The 19383-nt window shown below is 37.1% G+C and overlaps 4 protein-coding genes across 7 annotated transcripts; 1 reads left to right on the top strand and 3 right to left on the bottom strand.

The window, feature by feature from the left end:
- The first annotated feature begins 107 nt into the window (after positions 1–107).
- LOC115438684 (citrate synthase-lysine N-methyltransferase CSKMT, mitochondrial-like) lies at positions 108–3086 on the top strand. The gene is made up of 2 exons (XM_030162456.1): positions 108–222; positions 1611–3086. Exons 1-2 carry the CDS (start codon positions 147–149, stop codon positions 2285–2287), a joined length of 753 nt encoding a protein of 250 aa, XP_030018316.1. The 5' UTR covers positions 108–146; the 3' UTR covers positions 2288–3086.
- Positions 2856–5177, bottom strand: LOC115438688 (ependymin-like). The gene is made up of 6 exons (XM_030162468.1): positions 5036–5177; positions 4639–4673; positions 4424–4558; positions 4151–4343; positions 3922–4009; positions 2856–3441 (listed from the first exon to the last, which is right to left on the bottom strand). The coding sequence occupies exons 1-6, from the start codon at positions 5100–5102 to the stop codon at positions 3321–3323; spliced, it is 639 nt and encodes a 212-aa protein (XP_030018328.1). The 5' UTR covers positions 5103–5177; the 3' UTR covers positions 2856–3320.
- Positions 5178–6343: 1166 nt separating this feature from the next.
- LOC115438686 (ependymin-like) lies at positions 6344–8961 on the bottom strand. Of its 4 annotated transcripts, none has more exons than XM_030162461.1 (7): positions 8866–8961; positions 8450–8653; positions 8214–8248; positions 7953–8087; positions 7641–7827; positions 7455–7542; positions 6344–6685 (listed from the first exon to the last, which is right to left on the bottom strand). In XM_030162461.1, exons 2-7 carry the CDS (start codon positions 8514–8516, stop codon positions 6556–6558), a joined length of 642 nt encoding a protein of 213 aa, XP_030018321.1. In that variant the 5' UTR covers positions 8517–8653; positions 8866–8961; the 3' UTR covers positions 6344–6555. The 4 variants fall into 4 exon arrangements, with proteins under 4 accessions (XP_030018321.1, XP_030018322.1, XP_030018323.1 ...); XM_030162462.1 differs by having other exon boundaries at positions 8450–8672; positions 8866–8946; XM_030162463.1 differs by having other exon boundaries at positions 6344–6690; positions 7460–7542; positions 8450–8943.
- Positions 8962–10071: 1110 nt separating this feature from the next.
- On the bottom strand, positions 10072–18814 carry LOC115438678 (alpha-protein kinase 1-like). The gene is made up of 14 exons (XM_030162447.1): positions 18754–18814; positions 18048–18244; positions 15612–15766; positions 15317–15515; positions 15103–15162; positions 14937–15023; positions 14765–14841; positions 14568–14663; positions 14362–14466; positions 12409–14185; positions 12140–12287; positions 11900–12062; positions 11170–11356; positions 10072–11040 (listed from the first exon to the last, which is right to left on the bottom strand). The coding sequence occupies exons 2-14, from the start codon at positions 18154–18156 to the stop codon at positions 10829–10831; spliced, it is 3375 nt and encodes a 1124-aa protein (XP_030018307.1). The 5' UTR covers positions 18157–18244; positions 18754–18814; the 3' UTR covers positions 10072–10828.
- Between the last annotated feature and the right edge of the window lie 569 nt (positions 18815–19383).

Raw genomic sequence — 19383 nt, 5'->3', positions numbered from 1 at the left:
TCCTCGCTGCAATTCCAAAGGTTGTCGACAATAATAGATGCATTCTCGTACAACTTTCCGTGGACGACGGGCGCTACTTGTGTTCCCGGAAATACTGCAGAGTGGGACCTCATGCTTGACAAGAAGTAGAAACGTAAAGTGTGAGAATGACTTCGTTGTTGAAGGTTATGTACGCCAGGAGGATACTGGCAGCATGTGTACGTCAACATTCATCCCTTACAAGTATGTATAATCCTACTATCAGTTTGCTTTTGCTGGTTTTATTTTTCCGAGTAAGTGCCAGCGACTATTTTGCAAGTAACAGTCGACTAGCAACTAGCTAACGTTAGCTAGCTAGCTTATTCTGTCAAACTGGCAATAGTGTATAAATGGTTCAATCCTATTATGAAACAGTTTAGGTAAATGGAGACTTTTTAAGCACGAAAAGTTATGTCTTTGCAATATTGCGTACTGTTCTAACATTGTGAAGTTAATCTTGTCTGGGCGTCCTCATAAAACTCATTCATTCAAGTACATAGATGTTCTTTCTGCAGGTTTGTAACGAAAGGTCAAAATGTATCATGCATGTCGTTAAGAGGCTTTAAATCACAAGGAATATATTTCATTGCAAACATACAGTGCACTACCAACACAGATTGCATTCACTCTGTACCTCGAAATTATACACACAGTACCTCATAATGACACAGTGAAAATGTTTGATATTTTTCCTAATTTATTGAAATTAAAATAAAAAAGCAAAAATATAACATGTAAATAGATATTCACAGCTTTTGCCATGACACAAAAATGAGCTCAGTTGCATCCTGCTTTCACTCATCATGCTTCAGACAAGTTCCAGACTTGGCTGGAATCACCTGTGGTAAATTAAGTTGATTGGACAAGATTTGCCAAACGCTGTGAATATTGTTTTTTTATTTTTAATAAATATGCAGAAGTTTCAAACAAACCTTTTTCACTATTTAGGGTTAAGATATTCACTTTTAGGAGAACAACCAAGTTTTAAGAAATTCACTTTTAACAAGCTGAGTTTAGATACATTTGACTTTATCATAAGATAAGACTTTATTTATCCCACCGTGGGGAAATTTCAGTTAGCAGCAGCAAAAATACAACCAGCAAGTGCAGATAAAAAGACAGGTAGAAAAAAAACCCCACACAAACGAGTGAAAAAATTACAAATAAGAGAACAATAAGAAATTTGATATTTGTATAAATATTTGTATAAATAAAGAATTAGAATTAAACATTTAATCTTCAAAATTGGCCCGATAACTAATTCATATAACATTGTAGTAGGTGGTGACAAATTTTTTAGCTGACAAGTAATTGAGTAATAGTTACAGCTCTACTGATTAGTCTCCTTTGAATCAGAATACTTTATTAATCCCAGAAGGAACTTATTTAAACATGATTTGATGTTGAAAAATGTTGTAAGTTGGCTTTTGTAGTGAGTCAGGTATGCAGCAAAACCAGGATTCTGAAGCTTTCAATATGTTAAAAATGCTCTTCGTTATATATATATATATATATATATATATATATATATATATTTTTTTTTTTTTTTTTTTTTTTTAAAAGGCTGACAGTTTCTTCCTGTTTCTGTATAGCTGAACTGATTGAAAACATGGATAAGAAGGCGACCTGGGACCGCTTTTATGCCGAAAACAACAGGACATCCAGCTTTAAGAACTTTGAGTGGTTCTTTGGCTTCGATTCTGTCCGACACATCATCCTGCCCTATTTGCAGACCATGTCCCACAACAGTGAACTGCTTCGAGTCCTGGATATGGGCTGTGGCACTTCTGCTTTGGGGCCCTGTATATACAAAGACTCTCCTTTCCCTGTCAAGGTGACATGTGCTGACATTTCTCCTGTAGCTGTGCACCTAATGCAAGAACACATCAGAGCCAAGGCTATTCAACCTCAAAATCTTTCTTCTCAGCTGGAGTTTATTGAGCTGGACTGCACACAACTCCACAGTCACTATGGTTGTAGCAGTGTTGACCTTATAGTTGATAAAGGCACCATAGACGCCTTGTTGAGGTCTAAGGAGGGGAAAGATAAGGCCTGCCTGGTGCTGAAGCAGTGTATGAAGGTTCTGCGGAGGTCAGGGTCTCTGCTCCAGTTCTCTGATGAGGACCCAGATGCCAGGCTGTTGTGGCTGGAGACTGAAGCACAGGAGCAGGGAGTGATGTCAGCCAATGTGGGAGTACAGGAGGTTGGAGACTTAAGAGGAATATTATACTACTGCTATCAAGTGACTCCTCACCCTACTGTTCATTAATAACTGCTGCTTGTGCCTCTGGATGACCTGAATGTTCTTCATTTGAAATTAATTGTTGAATATATGTAAATATTGGATGTGATTGTCAATACATTAATTTACATATAAGGTAGACCTGTGCATATCAATTCAATTTTCAAGTACTCATTTTTTAGATTAACTGTGAGGCAACATTTACTTTTAGATGTAGAATGGCCAGTTTACTGCTCTCATTACTAGTTATCTACTGCCATCTTGTGGCTTGCAGACATACTACCTACTACATTTAGTAAACCATGAGGAAAGTGCAATGTATCAGCAAGGTAAGGAGAAGCAGTAAAATGGTAAGTCTTTTAGCATTGTATGCTATGTTCATTGGTTCGTGGTGGTGCATCAATGTGTATATTGCATTTTGCTACTGTAGATGTTTCAGGTTGACTTAATTTAACTTCTGACATACTATGTAGTAGTATAATCTACAGCAATGCATCATAATTCCACAGGATCATCATAATATTGCAGTCATGTCTTAAAAAATAAAATTTTCCTAAACTCTGAGAAACTCCCAATGCATTTACCAGCTAATCCAGAGGGTTTTAATGAGTTTATTCACTTTATGAAAATAGAATTTTCTCAAGCCATAAAAAAATGTAATCCTTCATTTTATCACTTCCATTTAAAATAAACACATTTGGAGATGCATAGTTTGTAATTAAAAGTAACAACAGACAAATGCAGTGGAGTAAAAAGTGCACTATTTGCTATTTGGATGTAGTTAAAATTCCATTAAATCAGTAACACAAACCATGACAACTAAGAGCAAATATTTAAAAAAACAAATCCACCATCTTGTTTTTTGTTTCTGAATAGTGACTATAAAGCAGCATGGAGTTAACATTCTCGAGTAAGATACAAGTACTTACTAAAATTAAAACATTTGACACAACAGTGCAGCATAGAGAAAATGATCATCAGTATAAAAGTATTAAGAATTTAATACAGTGCAAAGAATCATATGCAGTCGTCATCATTGTGCACTGCATCTTTTAGTATTTTAAAAGAAGCTAAAGAAGTTCACTGGATCTTCTCCATTTTCCTCCAGACGGGCATCCGTACAGAACGATGGAGGGAGGAGCTCCTGTGGGTCCACAAGTCCGATCACATTGTTGAAGAAGCTGAAGGCGAAAACAGAAAAGAAGCAATAAAAAAAAGTTGAGGGGGGAGGCATCCAGGAAGACGGAGGTTAGATGAACAGAGAGGCTAAAAGAGGCTTAAGGATCTATGTAATAAAAATAATTTCAAAAATGCAACACACCACTAAGGAAATGATGCTGAATCTTTACAAATGCACTACAGTTCAATGATATAAACAGTTAAGCACCATTGGTAGGTTTTCAATTCTGGTTAAGAGTGTGAAATGTCAGTTTAAACTTTTTTTATCTAAATAATATGTAGTTTTGTTTGCACTTTTCAAAAATATGTAATGGACATGTCAGACTTTTGATATGCACATGAATTAATCCAAATGTATTTAAAATAACTTTAAGAAAGGTATCCAGCATTATTCTGTGACGTTCCTCATATTGACTTTTTAGTAACACATGTATTTGCATAGGGAGAGTCCCCTGCTGACATTTTTATGGGCTCACACTGACCTGGTCACCAGCCATCCAGTTTTCTCAGTGTGAAACAGAGTGCTGACAGGAATGCATCCAAACTCAGTAACAGTGCTCATGTACTTTCCTGCGAATGGGGAAGTGCATCACGAGTTATCAGAGCAAGCGCAACCAGAAAAGCAGGTTCAATAGATAGAAACAAAACAATCACAGCAAGTCATATGTTACATGACAGTAGTCAATTTCCTCCAGTCTGCCTTCACACTACCTGTTCCTTGCTTCATCTTCACTTGTCCTGTCCAGGTGTTGACCAGAAGTCCCTGTCCGATACCAGAGGAGGCACCCAAAATTGCCTGACCCAGCAGAGTTGCATTATCTGGGACTTGAAGTGGGTGGAATTCTCGACACAGCTTTCTCTTGATACAAGTCTGGTTCGCCCTGTCAATCTTGTACATAACACCCTAGAGGACAACATGATACTGTACAGTATTTTGTTGTCTGTTACACTTTTAAATGTGATTAATGGCTACACTGGAATCACCTCTCTGAAGAGTAGGAGTAGATCAAAGTGGTGGGATTTATTGTTGTAATGCACAAACTCATTCAGGTGGATGCGCTTTCCCCATGCATCATAGGAGTACTTGGCATACACCATCAACTTCTCACTTGCACTTGACTATTTAGTGAAAAAAAAAAAGAATGAAAAGTAATCCAGCAGAAATTTGGTTTATGCAGCTTCCTCAAGTGAAGACTTACCACTGAAAGGGATCCAGTCAGTAGCGGTGGGGAACCTGTTAGAATGAAAGCGGTAGTTGTATGGTTTTAATCTATAGGAACCTCTTAAATAGAGTGTATTACTACAACATACTACAACCATCATATATTCCAAAACACAGAAGACTGATTAACTAGAAAAGCACTTGGAGAGCGCAGACCTCTGCCAAGGCAGATCAGCCCCCCCATCACCACCAAAATGTAATTATTTGTTCCTTGTGCCAGTATCAACATTTCCTGAAAATTTCATCAAAAACCTTCCGTAACTTTTTGAGTTATCTTGCCAACAGACAGACAGACAAACCCCGATGAAAACATAACTGCTGCAAATGTAGAAATCAACCCGTGTTAATCGCCTTAAAATATTTGTTGTACTTACGACATTTTGATGGTCTCTGAGCAAGGCAGCCCACTGCAAGGCACACAAGCAGGATGAGGCATCTCATGTTGTCACTTAGCAGATATTTTTACACTGTAGCAACTACCTCAGAGTTCACTTCCTTATAAATACACTATAGAGGATCCAAGTCTGTGTCCACCTCCAGGTTTTCTGTCAGTCCTCATGAGCAAATACGCCTATCCTGTCAAAATAAAGGTAAAACCTGGTCAGTCAGTCACTGCCAGTTGTAAAATGTATAGCAAAAAATCAAGTTCAGTTCAATACAATAATCTCTAAATGTAAGTCACTTTAAGGTTTGGTAGATCATTAAATCGGGGTCACCATCCACTAGCCGATATATTCCACAAACAACAAATAGAGACGAAATAAGTAGATTTTTTTGGTGGTGAATTGTTTCTTTTACGTACAATGAGGGATTATTAAAAAAAGACCTGGTATTGCAAGCCAACAGTGATTTGTCTTTAAATCACAATACAGACTCAACACATTTTTGAGCTGTAGTTTATGGCTATTGAAGTCAAACACTTGATCATAGAGTCTTTTTATTTTCCATAGCATGATCTGTAAGAAATATGTCTCTCATTTTAGGTATCTTAAATGGGGGATAAATTGTATATATTTTTAGGTAACTGAAATAATAGACAGGGCTAGATAAAGGTAGTTTTTACTCAACTAAATGTAGCTATATGGTTGGTAAAGGTATTTTTGGACAATAAAAAGTTTTAGTCTGTTCTAGTTCCATTTTGTCATTGAACATAAATGAGGAAATGATTATGATCCAAAAAGCATTTAATATACACAGACTACATTTTAACCTTTTTAGTTTATATAATGTCACTCACTGATATCATATGGTTGTTGCCTTGTTGTTTACCCCTATTGTGAGAGAATTTTATAAACCTGCTCACTTACACAATTTATTATATTTTGATCATTTTTTTGCTTCTCTTTGGCTTATTACACAATAAAATAACAAAACCTCATATTTTACATTAATTCAATGTTTCATTTAGTTCTCTGACTGAGTAGCATACTCTCTTGTTTCTTTTTTCAATTGTCTCTTTAAATCAATAATCACATCAAATAGAAAGATTTTTTAATTAGAAAAGATTATATGTGGAATATGAGTTTGCAACAGTAATAGATTGTAACATTTCAGTTTACTTTTCTAAGTGAAACTTATGGCAGTAAGGTCAAAATTGTGTAACCTCACATTCATATTTATTCATATAACCTGAAAGGCTTCTGTATACTGTAGAGTGGTTTGTATATTTCATTACACAGATGTACAAAAAAAAGTCTGTATTAATAAAAGATTTCACATCACATTCATTAGTGGAAAAAGACAACCTTCCTGTTTAATAAGCAGCAATGTTGGTATATACACCCACGCTCATTATAAAGACTTTTAATCATATACGTGTGTGCCATGTGGCAATGCCATGATTCACTCGATCAACTTTATTGTGAAGGTTTGAGATATTAGTTAAAAGAAATGCTCAGTGTTTGTTGTGGAACAAGCTGAAGATATCCACTGGCTGGCTCTGAGGCTTCATCATTGCAGCTTTGCAGAAATCCGGAGGAATAAACACACCAGGGTCTGTAATCCCAACAACGTTGTCAAAGTAGCTAAAAAAAAAAAAGGCATATAGTGATATTAGCTTTCTGCCCAATGTATAGAAGCACACATATACACTCATGGTCACTCTTTCCTAATGTAACAAAGCAGTTTTAGGTGATGTAGGACCTCAGAGATGTACAACACCTAATCTAACAACTATTTACTTTTAAAGTGTAAAAATAAAACTATATAATTCTATTAGATTTATGCTCATTTCCATTATCTTTCTAAAAGTGAAGTCCACTCGGATACTAAGCAAATAACAATAAAACAAAGTAAAAATATGACATTTCTTCATAAATAATGATAAAAAAGGTGTTATTTTTGTTAATTCACTTGTAGTTTTACTTAACTGACAGAAGTACAAACAATGGAGCATCAACCATAGGCATTTGCCCAATCATGATCACCTCCACTGCAGCCAATTAACCTAGTAACTGTAGAAGTTTACACAACAGTCTTACCTGTAAATGGTATAAACCTGTCAGGCTTATTTTGTGCCTGTCCAACCTTTTTTTTTTGGACTGTGTTGGAGACATTAAAAGCTAAACCACTTCTTCTTTACATATGCAATTATAAAGTTTCAAGCTTAATGAACAAATCCCAGATTTTAGTTTTTAATCGCACTTTGGAAAATCTCCAAACAGTTCTGGAAATGCAGTTTGGCTTTTGTATCATTCCAAACTATGATGTATATTATCAACAAAGCGAGCTTTAGCTGTTACTATTACTGTTTGCTTCTGCTTTTTGCTTTGTGCACTTCTAATTAAGACTTACTTGATCACCATCCATCCATAGTCAGCAGTATGGAACAGATAGTTGACAGGAATGCACCCATACTCTGTAACTGTAGTCATGTACTTTCCTGGGGGGTGGGGGCAGCAATGACAAAAATATGTTGATAAATAAATGATGAATGAATAGATGAAAATGTAGGATAATCTAAATTTAACATGCTCTCACCCCCAAGCTCAGGCATTTCTCCTGTCCAAGTGTTGACCAGGAGGCCAGCTCCAGGTGCAGACGAGGTGCCTACAACAGCTTGACCCACAAAAGATGAATTTTTGGGAACTCCCAAGACGAAGAAGTCTGCCTTCAGTGGCTTCTTTTCGCACGTCTTGTCATGATCATGAATCTCGTACATTACCCCCTAATAGACAGAAGTCAGAAGATTAGGGTGTTGATCAGGTGAGCATTTTAAGAAACTTTTAAGTGCAGTTTACACATATTTCTGTGCAGCCATTTGCTAGGAGTTAATATGCAAGCTTTGGTCACCTCTCTGTAGAGCAGAATAGCGTCATAGTTGAATGTCTTATTCTCATATATTCCCAACTCAAAGAGGCGCATGCGTTTTCCCAGTGCGTCATACACGTATTTGCCATAGGTCCAAACTTTTTCATTCTGTGTGGACTGGAAATGCAATGTGATGTTTACATCTGCTGACATCATTATCATCTGACATTTTTCAATTACTCTTAATCATTTTGTGTGTCTACATGTGCTTACATAATCCTCTTAGAAAGAATAAACACTTACCACAGTGAAGGCTCCGGAGAGCAAAGGAGGACTTTCTGTTGACAGAATAGTGAGAATGCATATTTTAATTCTAATAACAAAAATACATATTTGTCACAGTAAGTCAGCATTCAATAACAAACTTCAACATTACAGTCAGATGTGGAAAAACAATATCAGCATGTATCGGTACAGACAAAGCACATGAGCATACAATAAGGACTGAGAGCATCCCTCTTGTCTCTGTAAGTACTCACCGCATGGTTTTGGCTTCTGGGCCAGGCAACATGCCAGTAAGCAAGTCAGTACTGCCAAAAGTCTCATGTTGTAGACTTCAACACACCACTTCAAGTGTAGCTGGTTACACAGTCCTCTGAGAGCAGAGTCACTTCCTTATAAACTCTGACGCTGAGGCTCCAGGAGGAAAGTCCAGCCTCCAGCTTTTGATTTAAGCCCGGTCACTAAATGAAAGTCAAGTTCCTGAGCATATATGAAGGAGTGATTGGACTTAAATTAAGATAAGAGGTCAAAACTACCTGTATTTTCTTGTTGAAGGGCATCCATTTCACTTTGTGAATGCTGAAATGGTTTGTTTTTCACACACTTTGTACAAAAATCTAGCATCCACAGATTGTACAAGACATCAGACATCACTATATAAAATAATCCCTACCTTTTAGTTGATTATGTCCAGAAAATGTAAGTTTAATTTTTATGTGCAGACGCAAAGGCTGAGGGTTGTGCACAGTGGGTGAGGGGTAAAGAATGTTGTTTGTGTTCACAACATAAGAAAACTGATAAAGCCTGAACTGGACTTGAGGAGCATGGAGTGGAGGTGCTTTGCTCTATCTGTGACATCAGTGTCACATGATTTGTAGGTGTGTAACTACAGTGCATACAGAATTATCACAGAAATCACCTTGATCACTGATATACTTAAGAAAACAAACACACTTAAAAGTTTGGTAACATAATTTTTGAGGACAGAGGTAATTTATTTCCATTATACAATATTTTATTATATTTTAATTATAAGTCTTTGAAAAACATAACCTTTAAGTCACACTGTTTTCAGAATATTATAGTATTATTGCTACTTGTCAGTTACTGTGGTTCGCAGGTATTTTATTGATTAAAATGTTTTCGTGTGCTATAAATCTAAAAAAATACAATGAAAAAGAAATGAACATTTAAGATTTGCATACCATTTGTCATTTCTGTAGCTATGCTTTCGTTGTTTTGCCAGTTCTATAGGCTAATGTGTTGACATAAATCACTAATGTAACAGGTTACATGACATTGAGGTCGCATGTTCAACAAAAAGCATGATCAGTGACATCACTATTTTTTGTCACCTGACTGGGAGCCTTTTTGTCATGTAAGCCCAGCTTTCTCAACTAGTTTGTAGTGAGGCAAAGTTCAGTTACAAACTTGTTTCAAGTAGGCTGTGATGAGTGAAAAAAACTAGCAGGTTGTCAACTAAATTAAGCAAATACTTGATTGAAAGGTGCTATAGGCAAGATGCAACATGAATATAACCCCAAGTGTGTTAAATATGGATTTACAGACACTGACAGTGAAATGGGACTGAAAACAAAGTTTGAGACTAAAATATTAAATATCAAAACATAAATCTTATTTAGAACAGAGACACAAAGTTTTTACACTAAATATGTTACTAAAGCTGGGTTTGCGGTCCATAAAGGTGAAATAATTTTGTTTTCAGACAGTCTTTTTATTCTTATTTATACAAATCAGTATCACCTTTGACTGGGTACAATGATTATATACTGAGTCCCAGTTACACTGTATCCATCAGTAATAAAATCAGTGTCACAATCATTTCATCAGCAGAGGTAAAAATATTTTATTCCAACTTTATGGGCAACAGTGGATTTTGTGTCCAAATTTCAATGTGCAGCTTTTGTACATTTCTGTATTTTGTTCATTTATATCACGTCACTCACAAATAGACTACATTTGATAAGAGTGATTATATTCATGCTTTGACTTACATTTGGATGTGCTCCTTTTTCCCATGTTACTTGATTGTAACAAAGTAAAGGAGACAATAAAGGGGTGAAAACAGAATAGGCCATAGCTCATCAGATCTACATTGTCCTGATGGAGGGAAAATTCTACATGTTCTACTTTATTCACTGTCTCAGGTGCTTCATATGCTGCTCAGCCAGTCAGACAGCAATCCGATCATCTCATGCAGGAACAGTAACTAACAACAAAACATTTTGCAGTCATATCATTTTATTAACAATATATTGTGTATGTTATGTATTTACTTTCACTTTTTAACAAAAATGTTAATTTCTACGAGCTTTAAGAAAATAATGTGTTTTTTCCTCCACTCTTTATGGTCCCTCAACCTTCCTTGAACCATGAGTGTTCACTGTGTGAAGAAAAAAACACCAACCTATAAACTGCTCTATAATAAACACCATAAGCAAGTTTAATTATTAAGCAGCAGCAATAGACATTTACAGCAGTGATCATCCATTGGTCATTAGTTGTAGCGTATTTTTCTGTTTCTGGATTCGTCAGTGCATTAAACTCATTTAAAGGCTTTGAAATAAAAAGTATCACCTTAATAGACTGAACATAATTGTACATTTATTGTTAACTTAAAACATCCAAGGAATAACTTGAGGCTCTCTGGCCAGTGGAGGTAGTCCGAGATGATCACAAATGTCATTACACTCTGGTCCATGTTGCTGTTTCAAAAAGTCCCTCAGGCCTCTATCAGCAAAGTTAGAGGGGCCCTTGGGGGTCTTGATAGAATGAATCTGAGGATCAGTCAAGTAGGTCAGTCCTTTGCCATTAGCTGTGACCCAGCCTATTAAAAAAAAGGAGTAAATACTTTAACAGCTAAAACAAACACACATCGATAGCAGTACCACTACTTTTTCCACATGATGTAAAGACGTAAAGTTGTTAGAGATTGATTTCAGTGATCAGCACGCACCTTGGAGGTCTACAACAACTTCCTGGCAGTCAGAGAACAGATAGGTGAAATGTCCAAAGGCCAGGCCATATTTCGTAGCCTGAAACCTCATGTCTTTCTTTATAGTGTTGTTGGTCAGTTTGACAAAGTCTCCCAGCATGTAGGGCTCCACTGTCACACAGCCCACTATCTTATTTCCCTGCAGGATCTTTTAAAAATGGAGAAAATGCACAGTCATTTCAAGCCTATATGTCCTTGACACAATTATTTTACATAGTGTACTGAGTCCAGCTGGAGTGTAAAACAGAGGGTGTGCCCTTTTGTTGTAGCTCAAAGATTACACAATGTTTTTTCAAATGGTTAGTGCTAAGTGTGGCCTTTAGTATGTGGGCTAAAATTGCTCAGTAATTAATGACTTTTTTTTTAATCTGATTCCATTAAGGAAGAGCAAAGAGGATTAAAAATACTTGCTGTTAAGCTTTTCCTTCCTTCAGTTACTCTTAAAAGTTCTTATACTGCCATGTAGACTCATAACCAAGAGGATAACTTCCTCTCACCATCGTGTAGAGTGTATGTGGATATGTTAACAAAAACTATTCTAAATACGCCTGAGGCAAAGCTTTGTGAATTCTTAAAATATAATTTTAATGAAACATCTGCTGTATCTACTCTTCCCAAATTAACAAAACTTTTATCAGTTCAACTTTTGGCGTGTTTTTAATTAACTTTGCTCTGACTATTCTGCTCTCACCAATAGTGCTTCTGATGGAATGAAGAAGATCTGAGCCATGACCTCTTTGTCATACAGACTCTTGTTGAATTCAGTCACATAGTACTGGGCCGTCATCTGTCTCTCTACATCTTTCAGGTGGAACTGGATCTCCTTTGGGTTCTTGTAGTCTTTCCCGACATAGCTAAAGACAAAAATACAATAATTAAGGGAGCACAGATTAGCATTTGGAGAATAGGCCTACAATTTACACTTGCTTACCAGCTTAATCTCTCCTCCTGATGTAAAAACTGTACCCATATTGCCGTTCTCTGAGTGCCTTCCTTATTCATTGGCTCTCCGATATACACACAGGTCTCCCTGGCTGTCCATAGTCCTGTGGCCTTGGAGAACTTCAGATGAAGGGCATCTAGTAAGCACGGCATTCAGACATTTACAGACAGTGTCAATCAACATTTCTTGAACCACAACATAAAACTTGAGGATTTTTATTGAATTATTTACAACAGGCTAAAATGACAAAATCTTACTGTGGGCAGTTCTGTGTGTTTTGACTTTAAACTGTGTCTTGTCACTGTTCAACCTCTTCAGCAAACACTCATGACAAACCCCAGCCAAGAGGGCATGGTAGTCCTGCTCTTCAAGAAAATACTGTTTCTCTAGAGCTCTACTATCCACAAAGCTATGCATAAGGCAGCTGTAGCACTGAGGGTTCCTTGCATCTTTAGTCTGAGTGCCTTCATTGCGTGAGGGTTCACTATGATTTTCCATCACCATCTCAAATGAACTCTCTGAGGATCTGTCAGTAGAAGCACATTGTTCTGGGTTTGGCTGTGGGAGTATGTACGTGTTCTTGATAGCATGGTTTTCAGTTACAGCGTGTTTTTCACTGTCCACATTCTGGTCCAGATGTTGAGGCTTGGTTGCAGCATTTTGTTCACATGCAGTTGTGTGGTTATTGTACATGGGATCCTGAGCTGAATCAGCATATTCAGAGTCAAGTGTGTCCATAAGGAAGAAGCTCCCACTGGACTCTGATGACTCGCTGCTTCCTGCTTTTGGTAGACTAACAGTCTGTGGCTTTCTAACTGTCGGGGAGATTTGGTCAGCTGAGATTTTCTCCCATGATGACTGGGAACTAAAACTGTCACCAAGGGAGCTGGAGGATGTTCTCAGAGTAAGCTGGGATAAGGACTGTACTGCTCCTTCTGCTTTTGTCTGGTTGAAAGCCACAGCACCAACATCAGCGATACAATCCTCCTCACTCCCGAGTGTTTCTATTGCAGCTTCTATCAGTTCAAATTTTTCTGAATCACTGCTTGCATTGGAAGGGGAAGTAACAGGTGTTGCAGATCTTGGGACAGTAGAGGAACTCACACCAGGATTACAAACAAGCAAGTCTCGCTTCTTGTTTTTATCTGCACAGTGTAGCTCACTGTCTGACCTTTCATTGTCATCCTCAGTGGTCAGAAGGCTGTGGGTGCTAACATGTTCAACAGCAGCATCACCACTGCCTGTGTAGCCACTGCTGCTAGGCTGAGGAGACCTTGAACCGCTTAAGGAGACTTTCTGCCATGAAGATCCAAGCTCATCAGTGCTCCCCAGGTCAGACTTTTGACATGAATGAGCACAAGATGATTGAGAACCTGTCTTCTGAGGCATCTCTTCACTGGATGTGTTTTTTGGCCCTTCACAAGGTTTAGTATCACAGTCTGTGTCTTGATAACCCATGGTTGTTCCAAGTGATGTTATACAAAGCCTCCTTCCATCGGTCTCCTCTTCAGCCCCCTTACAGCGTTTGGAAGTGGTCTCACACAAGGACTCATGATACTTTTGGAATCTTTGCATTACTTTGGTGAAACCCTCCAGAGTGAAAGTAACTGGTGTGTCTTGGATGCTTCTGTAGCTGTCAGGGATAAAAGACCCAGTGTCTGAATTCAGAAAAGGCTCTACTCCTAAGAGAAGCTTCACCTGACCAATGAGGTTCATGATTTGAGTACACATGCTGTCTTTATCTTGATTCTCTGCATGGCAGTAATCATAAAAGAGTCCAAGAGCTATCTGGCAGGCTTCTTTTGCCTGCTCCATGGCCTTACGAGTGCGGAGCCATTTGTGAACGACGGTGAGGGAATAGGCAGCTTTGAGGAAGGTGTGAAGCTCCTGTTTGCTGGTGACAAGTTCACCTTCCGCTTTGGTGAGGAGGCCAATCTCAAAGGCCTCTTTAGCCTGAAGGAGGAAGGACTGCCTTTGAGAAGTGGGACACTTCACTGAGAAGCTGTACGATACCAAGCAGGTGCCCTGAGTCACCTGGGGAAGAAGACGAGTTGGTCAGATAGAAGTATGAAGGAGCACCATTCTCACCTCTATTAGATATTTGTGGCATCTCATTCACTACTTCACTTAAGTTTGACACTGTGATTTTTTTTTTTCTTGGATATCAAGTAGAAGCACTGCATCACAGCCAAGTAAATAAATCAACGTACCACATTGGTCAGCACATAAAGGGAAGTGTACTGGCTGTATACTACTGCCATCTTAGCTGCTTGAGCCGCTGAAAGGAGACGATGACTGCCATCCCCAAGTAAAGACTGTCCAAAAAATAAATAAATAAATGAAAACAGTCAAAACATAAAAACACAACAATCATGACCTGCTTTCTAGTAACAAATATTATTCCAGTTATACTCACCAAATCAATATCTGGATTAGTTTTAAAAGCATGGAAATCGTCATCATTCATAGACACCAGTATGTTCGCTAATAAGCCAAGAGAGGTTCCAATACCCTTTAAAATTTAACAACATGTAAAGAAAAGGCTTAGAATAATATTTAAAGTATATATGCTTATAGACTGATCACATTCATGCACAATAACAGAAATCCTACCTTTTTATCAGGTTGAGGAAGTGCGTAGTAACCCACCAAAGAAGCCCAGATCAGCTCAGCAGCCTCCAGCCACAGGCCTGACACAAGAGTCACACATGTCGAACAAAGTATGTATCGGCAACAGACTGAAATTGACAGTTTTTCTTGATCTCATTCAAAAACATTTTCTCACCCAGCTTTTGTAAAATCATTCCTCGCACTTGAACACTAACAGCCTGCACCAGAGCCCTGTCACTGTCAGACTGATACACCCAGCAACCTGTGTAATAAAAGAGACTCTACTATTTATGTACAAAATTATTCAGTGAAGCCAGTAAAGGGAATTCACTGGAACCTACCTATATCTCCACTGTTGTTAATGAGATTACTGAGTATGTATTCGGCCTTCTCCAGCTTGCCTGTAATAATATAATAATAATAAGTTAGTCATAACATTTATTACATTCTCAAGACAGTGATTAGGGTGATGTTTGAGGTGGTGGTGGGATAATAGGGTTTTAGTAAAAAAAACTCAAGATCCAAGCCCAGCAGACCCATATGTCTACACTATACCAGAGTTCAGATAGACCCTGGCCTGTCGAATGACCAGCTGAGGGGCTACAGGAATGTCACGGTGGTGTGCGTGAAGCAGCTTGGTGATCTTCAGCAGTCGGGTGGACTCATCTGTCCAGTAAAGGAAACGGTCCATTAAGAAAGCAACTGACAGAGCTGAGCGCGCCTCCTGAGCCACAATGGTAGCTTTTAGAAAGGCCTGGAAACACGACACACAGTAAAAAGATGGTGTCAATTATAGTATACACTATGCTCTGATGGGTAATGATCAACATTACTTTGCAGTGATTATTACCAGTAACTGAGGAAGGTGCTGTCTTATAAGGTCACTCAGGTTGGTTTTGTCATTGGCACCAACTGCCTGCTTGTACTGCCACTTCTCTGGCACAAAAGGCCACTTCATTTCTATTGCCTCTTGCAGAAGAGAGGCCAGTTCTGCACATAGTCCCTCTGCATAAAATAAGAGGAAGTAGAATTTAACAGATACAATACAGGGGATAAAGGACAGAGAATACAGAACTTGAACAAAAGGAAAACTTTTTGCAGAAGTGATTATGGACACACTTGTTTTTGTGTCCATTTGACATACAGTAGCTACATTTAAAAGGATAACAATAATAAAATAAACATTCAAATACTTGTACAAAGACATCTTTTTCTGACATTTGGCACAAATGTAAATGTGGAGTACATATAAAATCTTATACCAAATATTTTAACTTGCTTTAAATAGGTAAAACTCTCAGTGATAGCCCTAGTTTGGCAATAACAACAATATGAAACCAAAATAAATACCAAATTTACAATTTAACAAACCTAATGCATGCTTTTAAGAAAAAGTTTTAAAGTATTCTTTAATTTTTTTATTTTTTTTTTACAAGCCTTATTTGCAATTGACTGATTAACCTATAAACACCCAGTGTTACTTTTGGGGCAGTTCCCAAATGAATTTTTCTCTCTTTTTACCCTTCCTTATGTGTTACATCTCCTTTTTCTATATTATCTTCTGTATTTTGTGTGTTTTTTTATTAGTTTTTTTCTTAAAGTGAAAATCAGGTATTTTCCTATATTTAATTTACTGATCATGTAGATGTTCATAAAAGCTCAGATTAAAGTTAAGGGTTATTATATCAGAAATAGAGAAAACTGAAGAAAAAGTGACTATCACCAAATATATCCATAACTCAACATAAAACAAGCTTCTCCATCCCCTGTCATTTGTCAGATTCCTTGGGTTTTACTGGTAAATCAATGTTGTAGAAGATGACAGTGTTTCCATGTTCACTGCGGAGCCTCTCAACGTCCAAATGGGTCATATCTGATGACCATGAACTGATGACAAACTGCGTTTTACACCAATTATTTACATGGATTAATAGGATTAGTGGATCAACAGGTTTGAAACATTTCACACCACTAGATAGTTTTGGTTAACAGTGGCTGTTTGGGTCTTTATGGGTTAACATTACTTGATGCCACATTATGTTATAATCAGGTGTAACTATAGATTATTCCATGAAAGGCAGATTAAATATGAATGTCTCTATTCTTTAATGAGGATTTAAGTATTTTCACTTAAATTTTAGCTTTGGTTTTGTAAAGAATGGAAAAACAACAAATGAGGGTAGCATTTGTCACCCTCAAAGACCCAAACAGCCGCTGGCGACCAAAAGCATGTACTAATCTAAAATGTTTAATAACTTTTGAGCCACTAATCCTATCATTACATTTAAATAATTCAGGTGCAATGCAGTTTCTCAGCTTTTCAGCAGCATCAGATATGCCTTTTTTGGATGTTCAGAGGCTCAGCACTGAGCATGTAAACACTGTCATCTTCTGCAACATTGATTCAACAATTAAACCGTGGTAGTGTGATATGACAGTGGTTGTAGATGCTTGTTTTATGTTCAGTCAATGATATATTTTGGTGAAAAAGTCACTTATTCTACAGTTATCTCTGTTTTGATGTAATAACCTTTGAATTTGCTCTGAGCTTTGATTAGCATCTGCATGATCAGTAAATTAAGCACAGGAAAATACCTGATTTTCACTGAAAAACGCAAAATGCAGAGGTTAATATTATAATAAATGGGGACAATGAAAGGAAACGTAGCTGAAAATTTATTTGGAAGTGGCCATAAAATGACTTCAGAGGTTTAACAGCATAAGAACACTTCAACTCAAATACTCATTAAGGTCCCATACTGATGCAATGCACATTTTTATGCTTTTAGACAGTTTCAGTTCTTATGACTACCTGCCTAAAAGAACCTACAGTCATGGAAAAAATTATTGGTCCACCCTTGTTTTCTTCAATTTCTTGTTCATTTTAATGCCTGGTACAACTAAAAGTACATTTATTTGGACAAATATAATGATAACAACAAAAATATCTCATAAGAGTTTAATTTCAGAGCTGATATCTAGCCATTTTCCATGTTTTCTTAATAATAACCAAAATCACTTCAGTTCTTACATCAATAGCTATGGCATTGTACCGCCAAAAACAGTGCTTTTAGGCATTCTATGTTTTCTTTTCTGTCTGTTTCAGTCACATGATACACACAGGAGTTAGTACTTGATTGCATAACCCTTGTTTTTCATGACGTTTGATGGTGTAATAATTTTTTTCATGACTGTATGTGGTAGACTATATTGTACATTACTAATTTCAGATCCTCGTCTCACTTCCATGTGAAAACTTCCCACATAGCACCATCTTGTGTCTGACCTCTGCAGCTGTAGAAGCTCAGTCTCTGGGTTTCAGTGGGCTGGTCAGGCTGCTTAGCCAGTGCATTCAGGCAGTCATCCAGTAAACGTCCCACCACCTGGCTGTCCATTCTGGTGAACAGATGCTGATGTTGTTGCTGCTGATGAAGTGATGAAGAGATTTTCACTCTTTTCTTTCACACTCTTCACTCCTGTTTCCTGTTTTGGGGTGAATTAAGACAGGGATTTCCAAAGTGACAAGACTAATGTGAGCGAAGGATTACAACATATATTATAGTCTGCTTGTTTCACTTTCAACATAGTGAATTAACTTGTTGGAAACACAATCTCAAACCAACCATTATTTTAAAAAAAAAAAAAAAAAAAGGAGAAAAAACACTATACTGTACTACACTGTACCATTCTAACACTATGTATTTAGGAGTTGATTTAAATTTACTTACTTTTTTTTGTTTGTTTGTTTTAAAAATGATACTTTTAAGTTTTAAGATGTATTTATGATCATACAATTATCACAGAAACACATTGTCAGCTTAAAACATACAAAGCAATACACAATATTTAATATACTAACAAACCAAAGTCTAAAGTACCATAATCAACATAAGAGCACACAGCAACTTTTGTTTACTTAGAAATTGAAATGTATAACGTGAATCAATGGGAAATTAAAGTGGAATTCTGGAAACAATGACGTTAATGTATACCTTCAATGACAGGTGATTCTGTTAAAATCCCAGAGAAATAAAAGCATTCACTTCATTTTTCCGTCAGTTTGTCCTGCTCTGTGTTTCTTCCTGGTTGGGCAGGGCTATAAGATGGTGACTTCAAGTGCTGTCGGAAATATGATAAACCCTTGCAGTATATGACGGTGGATAGTTGTTATTGAATAGCCTGTACAAATGAATGCAAAACAGATGAGGTAGTGTCTGAAAAACTAGATCATGATAGGGTAACGCCTATATATTTACTCCCCCCCTCAAAAAAAAAAAAAAGAAAGAAAGAAAAAAAGCTACTTTAACTATTACTACTTCACGGTCTGGTAGTAGGTTATTATGTAACAACCTAAGAACATGATTCAATCAAGATTTAATAATTTGATGAATATTTTTTGGCCAATTATGTTATTCATTGAGTATTTTTATTTAGTAAGCCTACACTAAACAGATTGAACCAACCAACTTTTAGCATAAACAGCCCTGGACAAATTATTTGTATAACAAAATATGAGGTTATTATATTTTCATTACGACCCTATATAATTTTAGACTTAAAAATGCAGGATGTGATCCCTTTGTTTTAATTATTTAACCGTTTTTGTTTACTTTTATGTTCGT

The sequence above is a fragment of the Sphaeramia orbicularis genome, chromosome 18, assembly GCF_902148855.1.
Source record: "Sphaeramia orbicularis chromosome 18, fSphaOr1.1, whole genome shotgun sequence".
In the NCBI taxonomy this organism is placed as follows: domain Eukaryota; kingdom Metazoa; phylum Chordata; class Actinopteri; order Kurtiformes; family Apogonidae; genus Sphaeramia; species Sphaeramia orbicularis.
The sequence above is the reverse complement of the archived record's forward strand: the minus strand, read 5'-3'. Positions and strand labels throughout refer to the sequence as shown.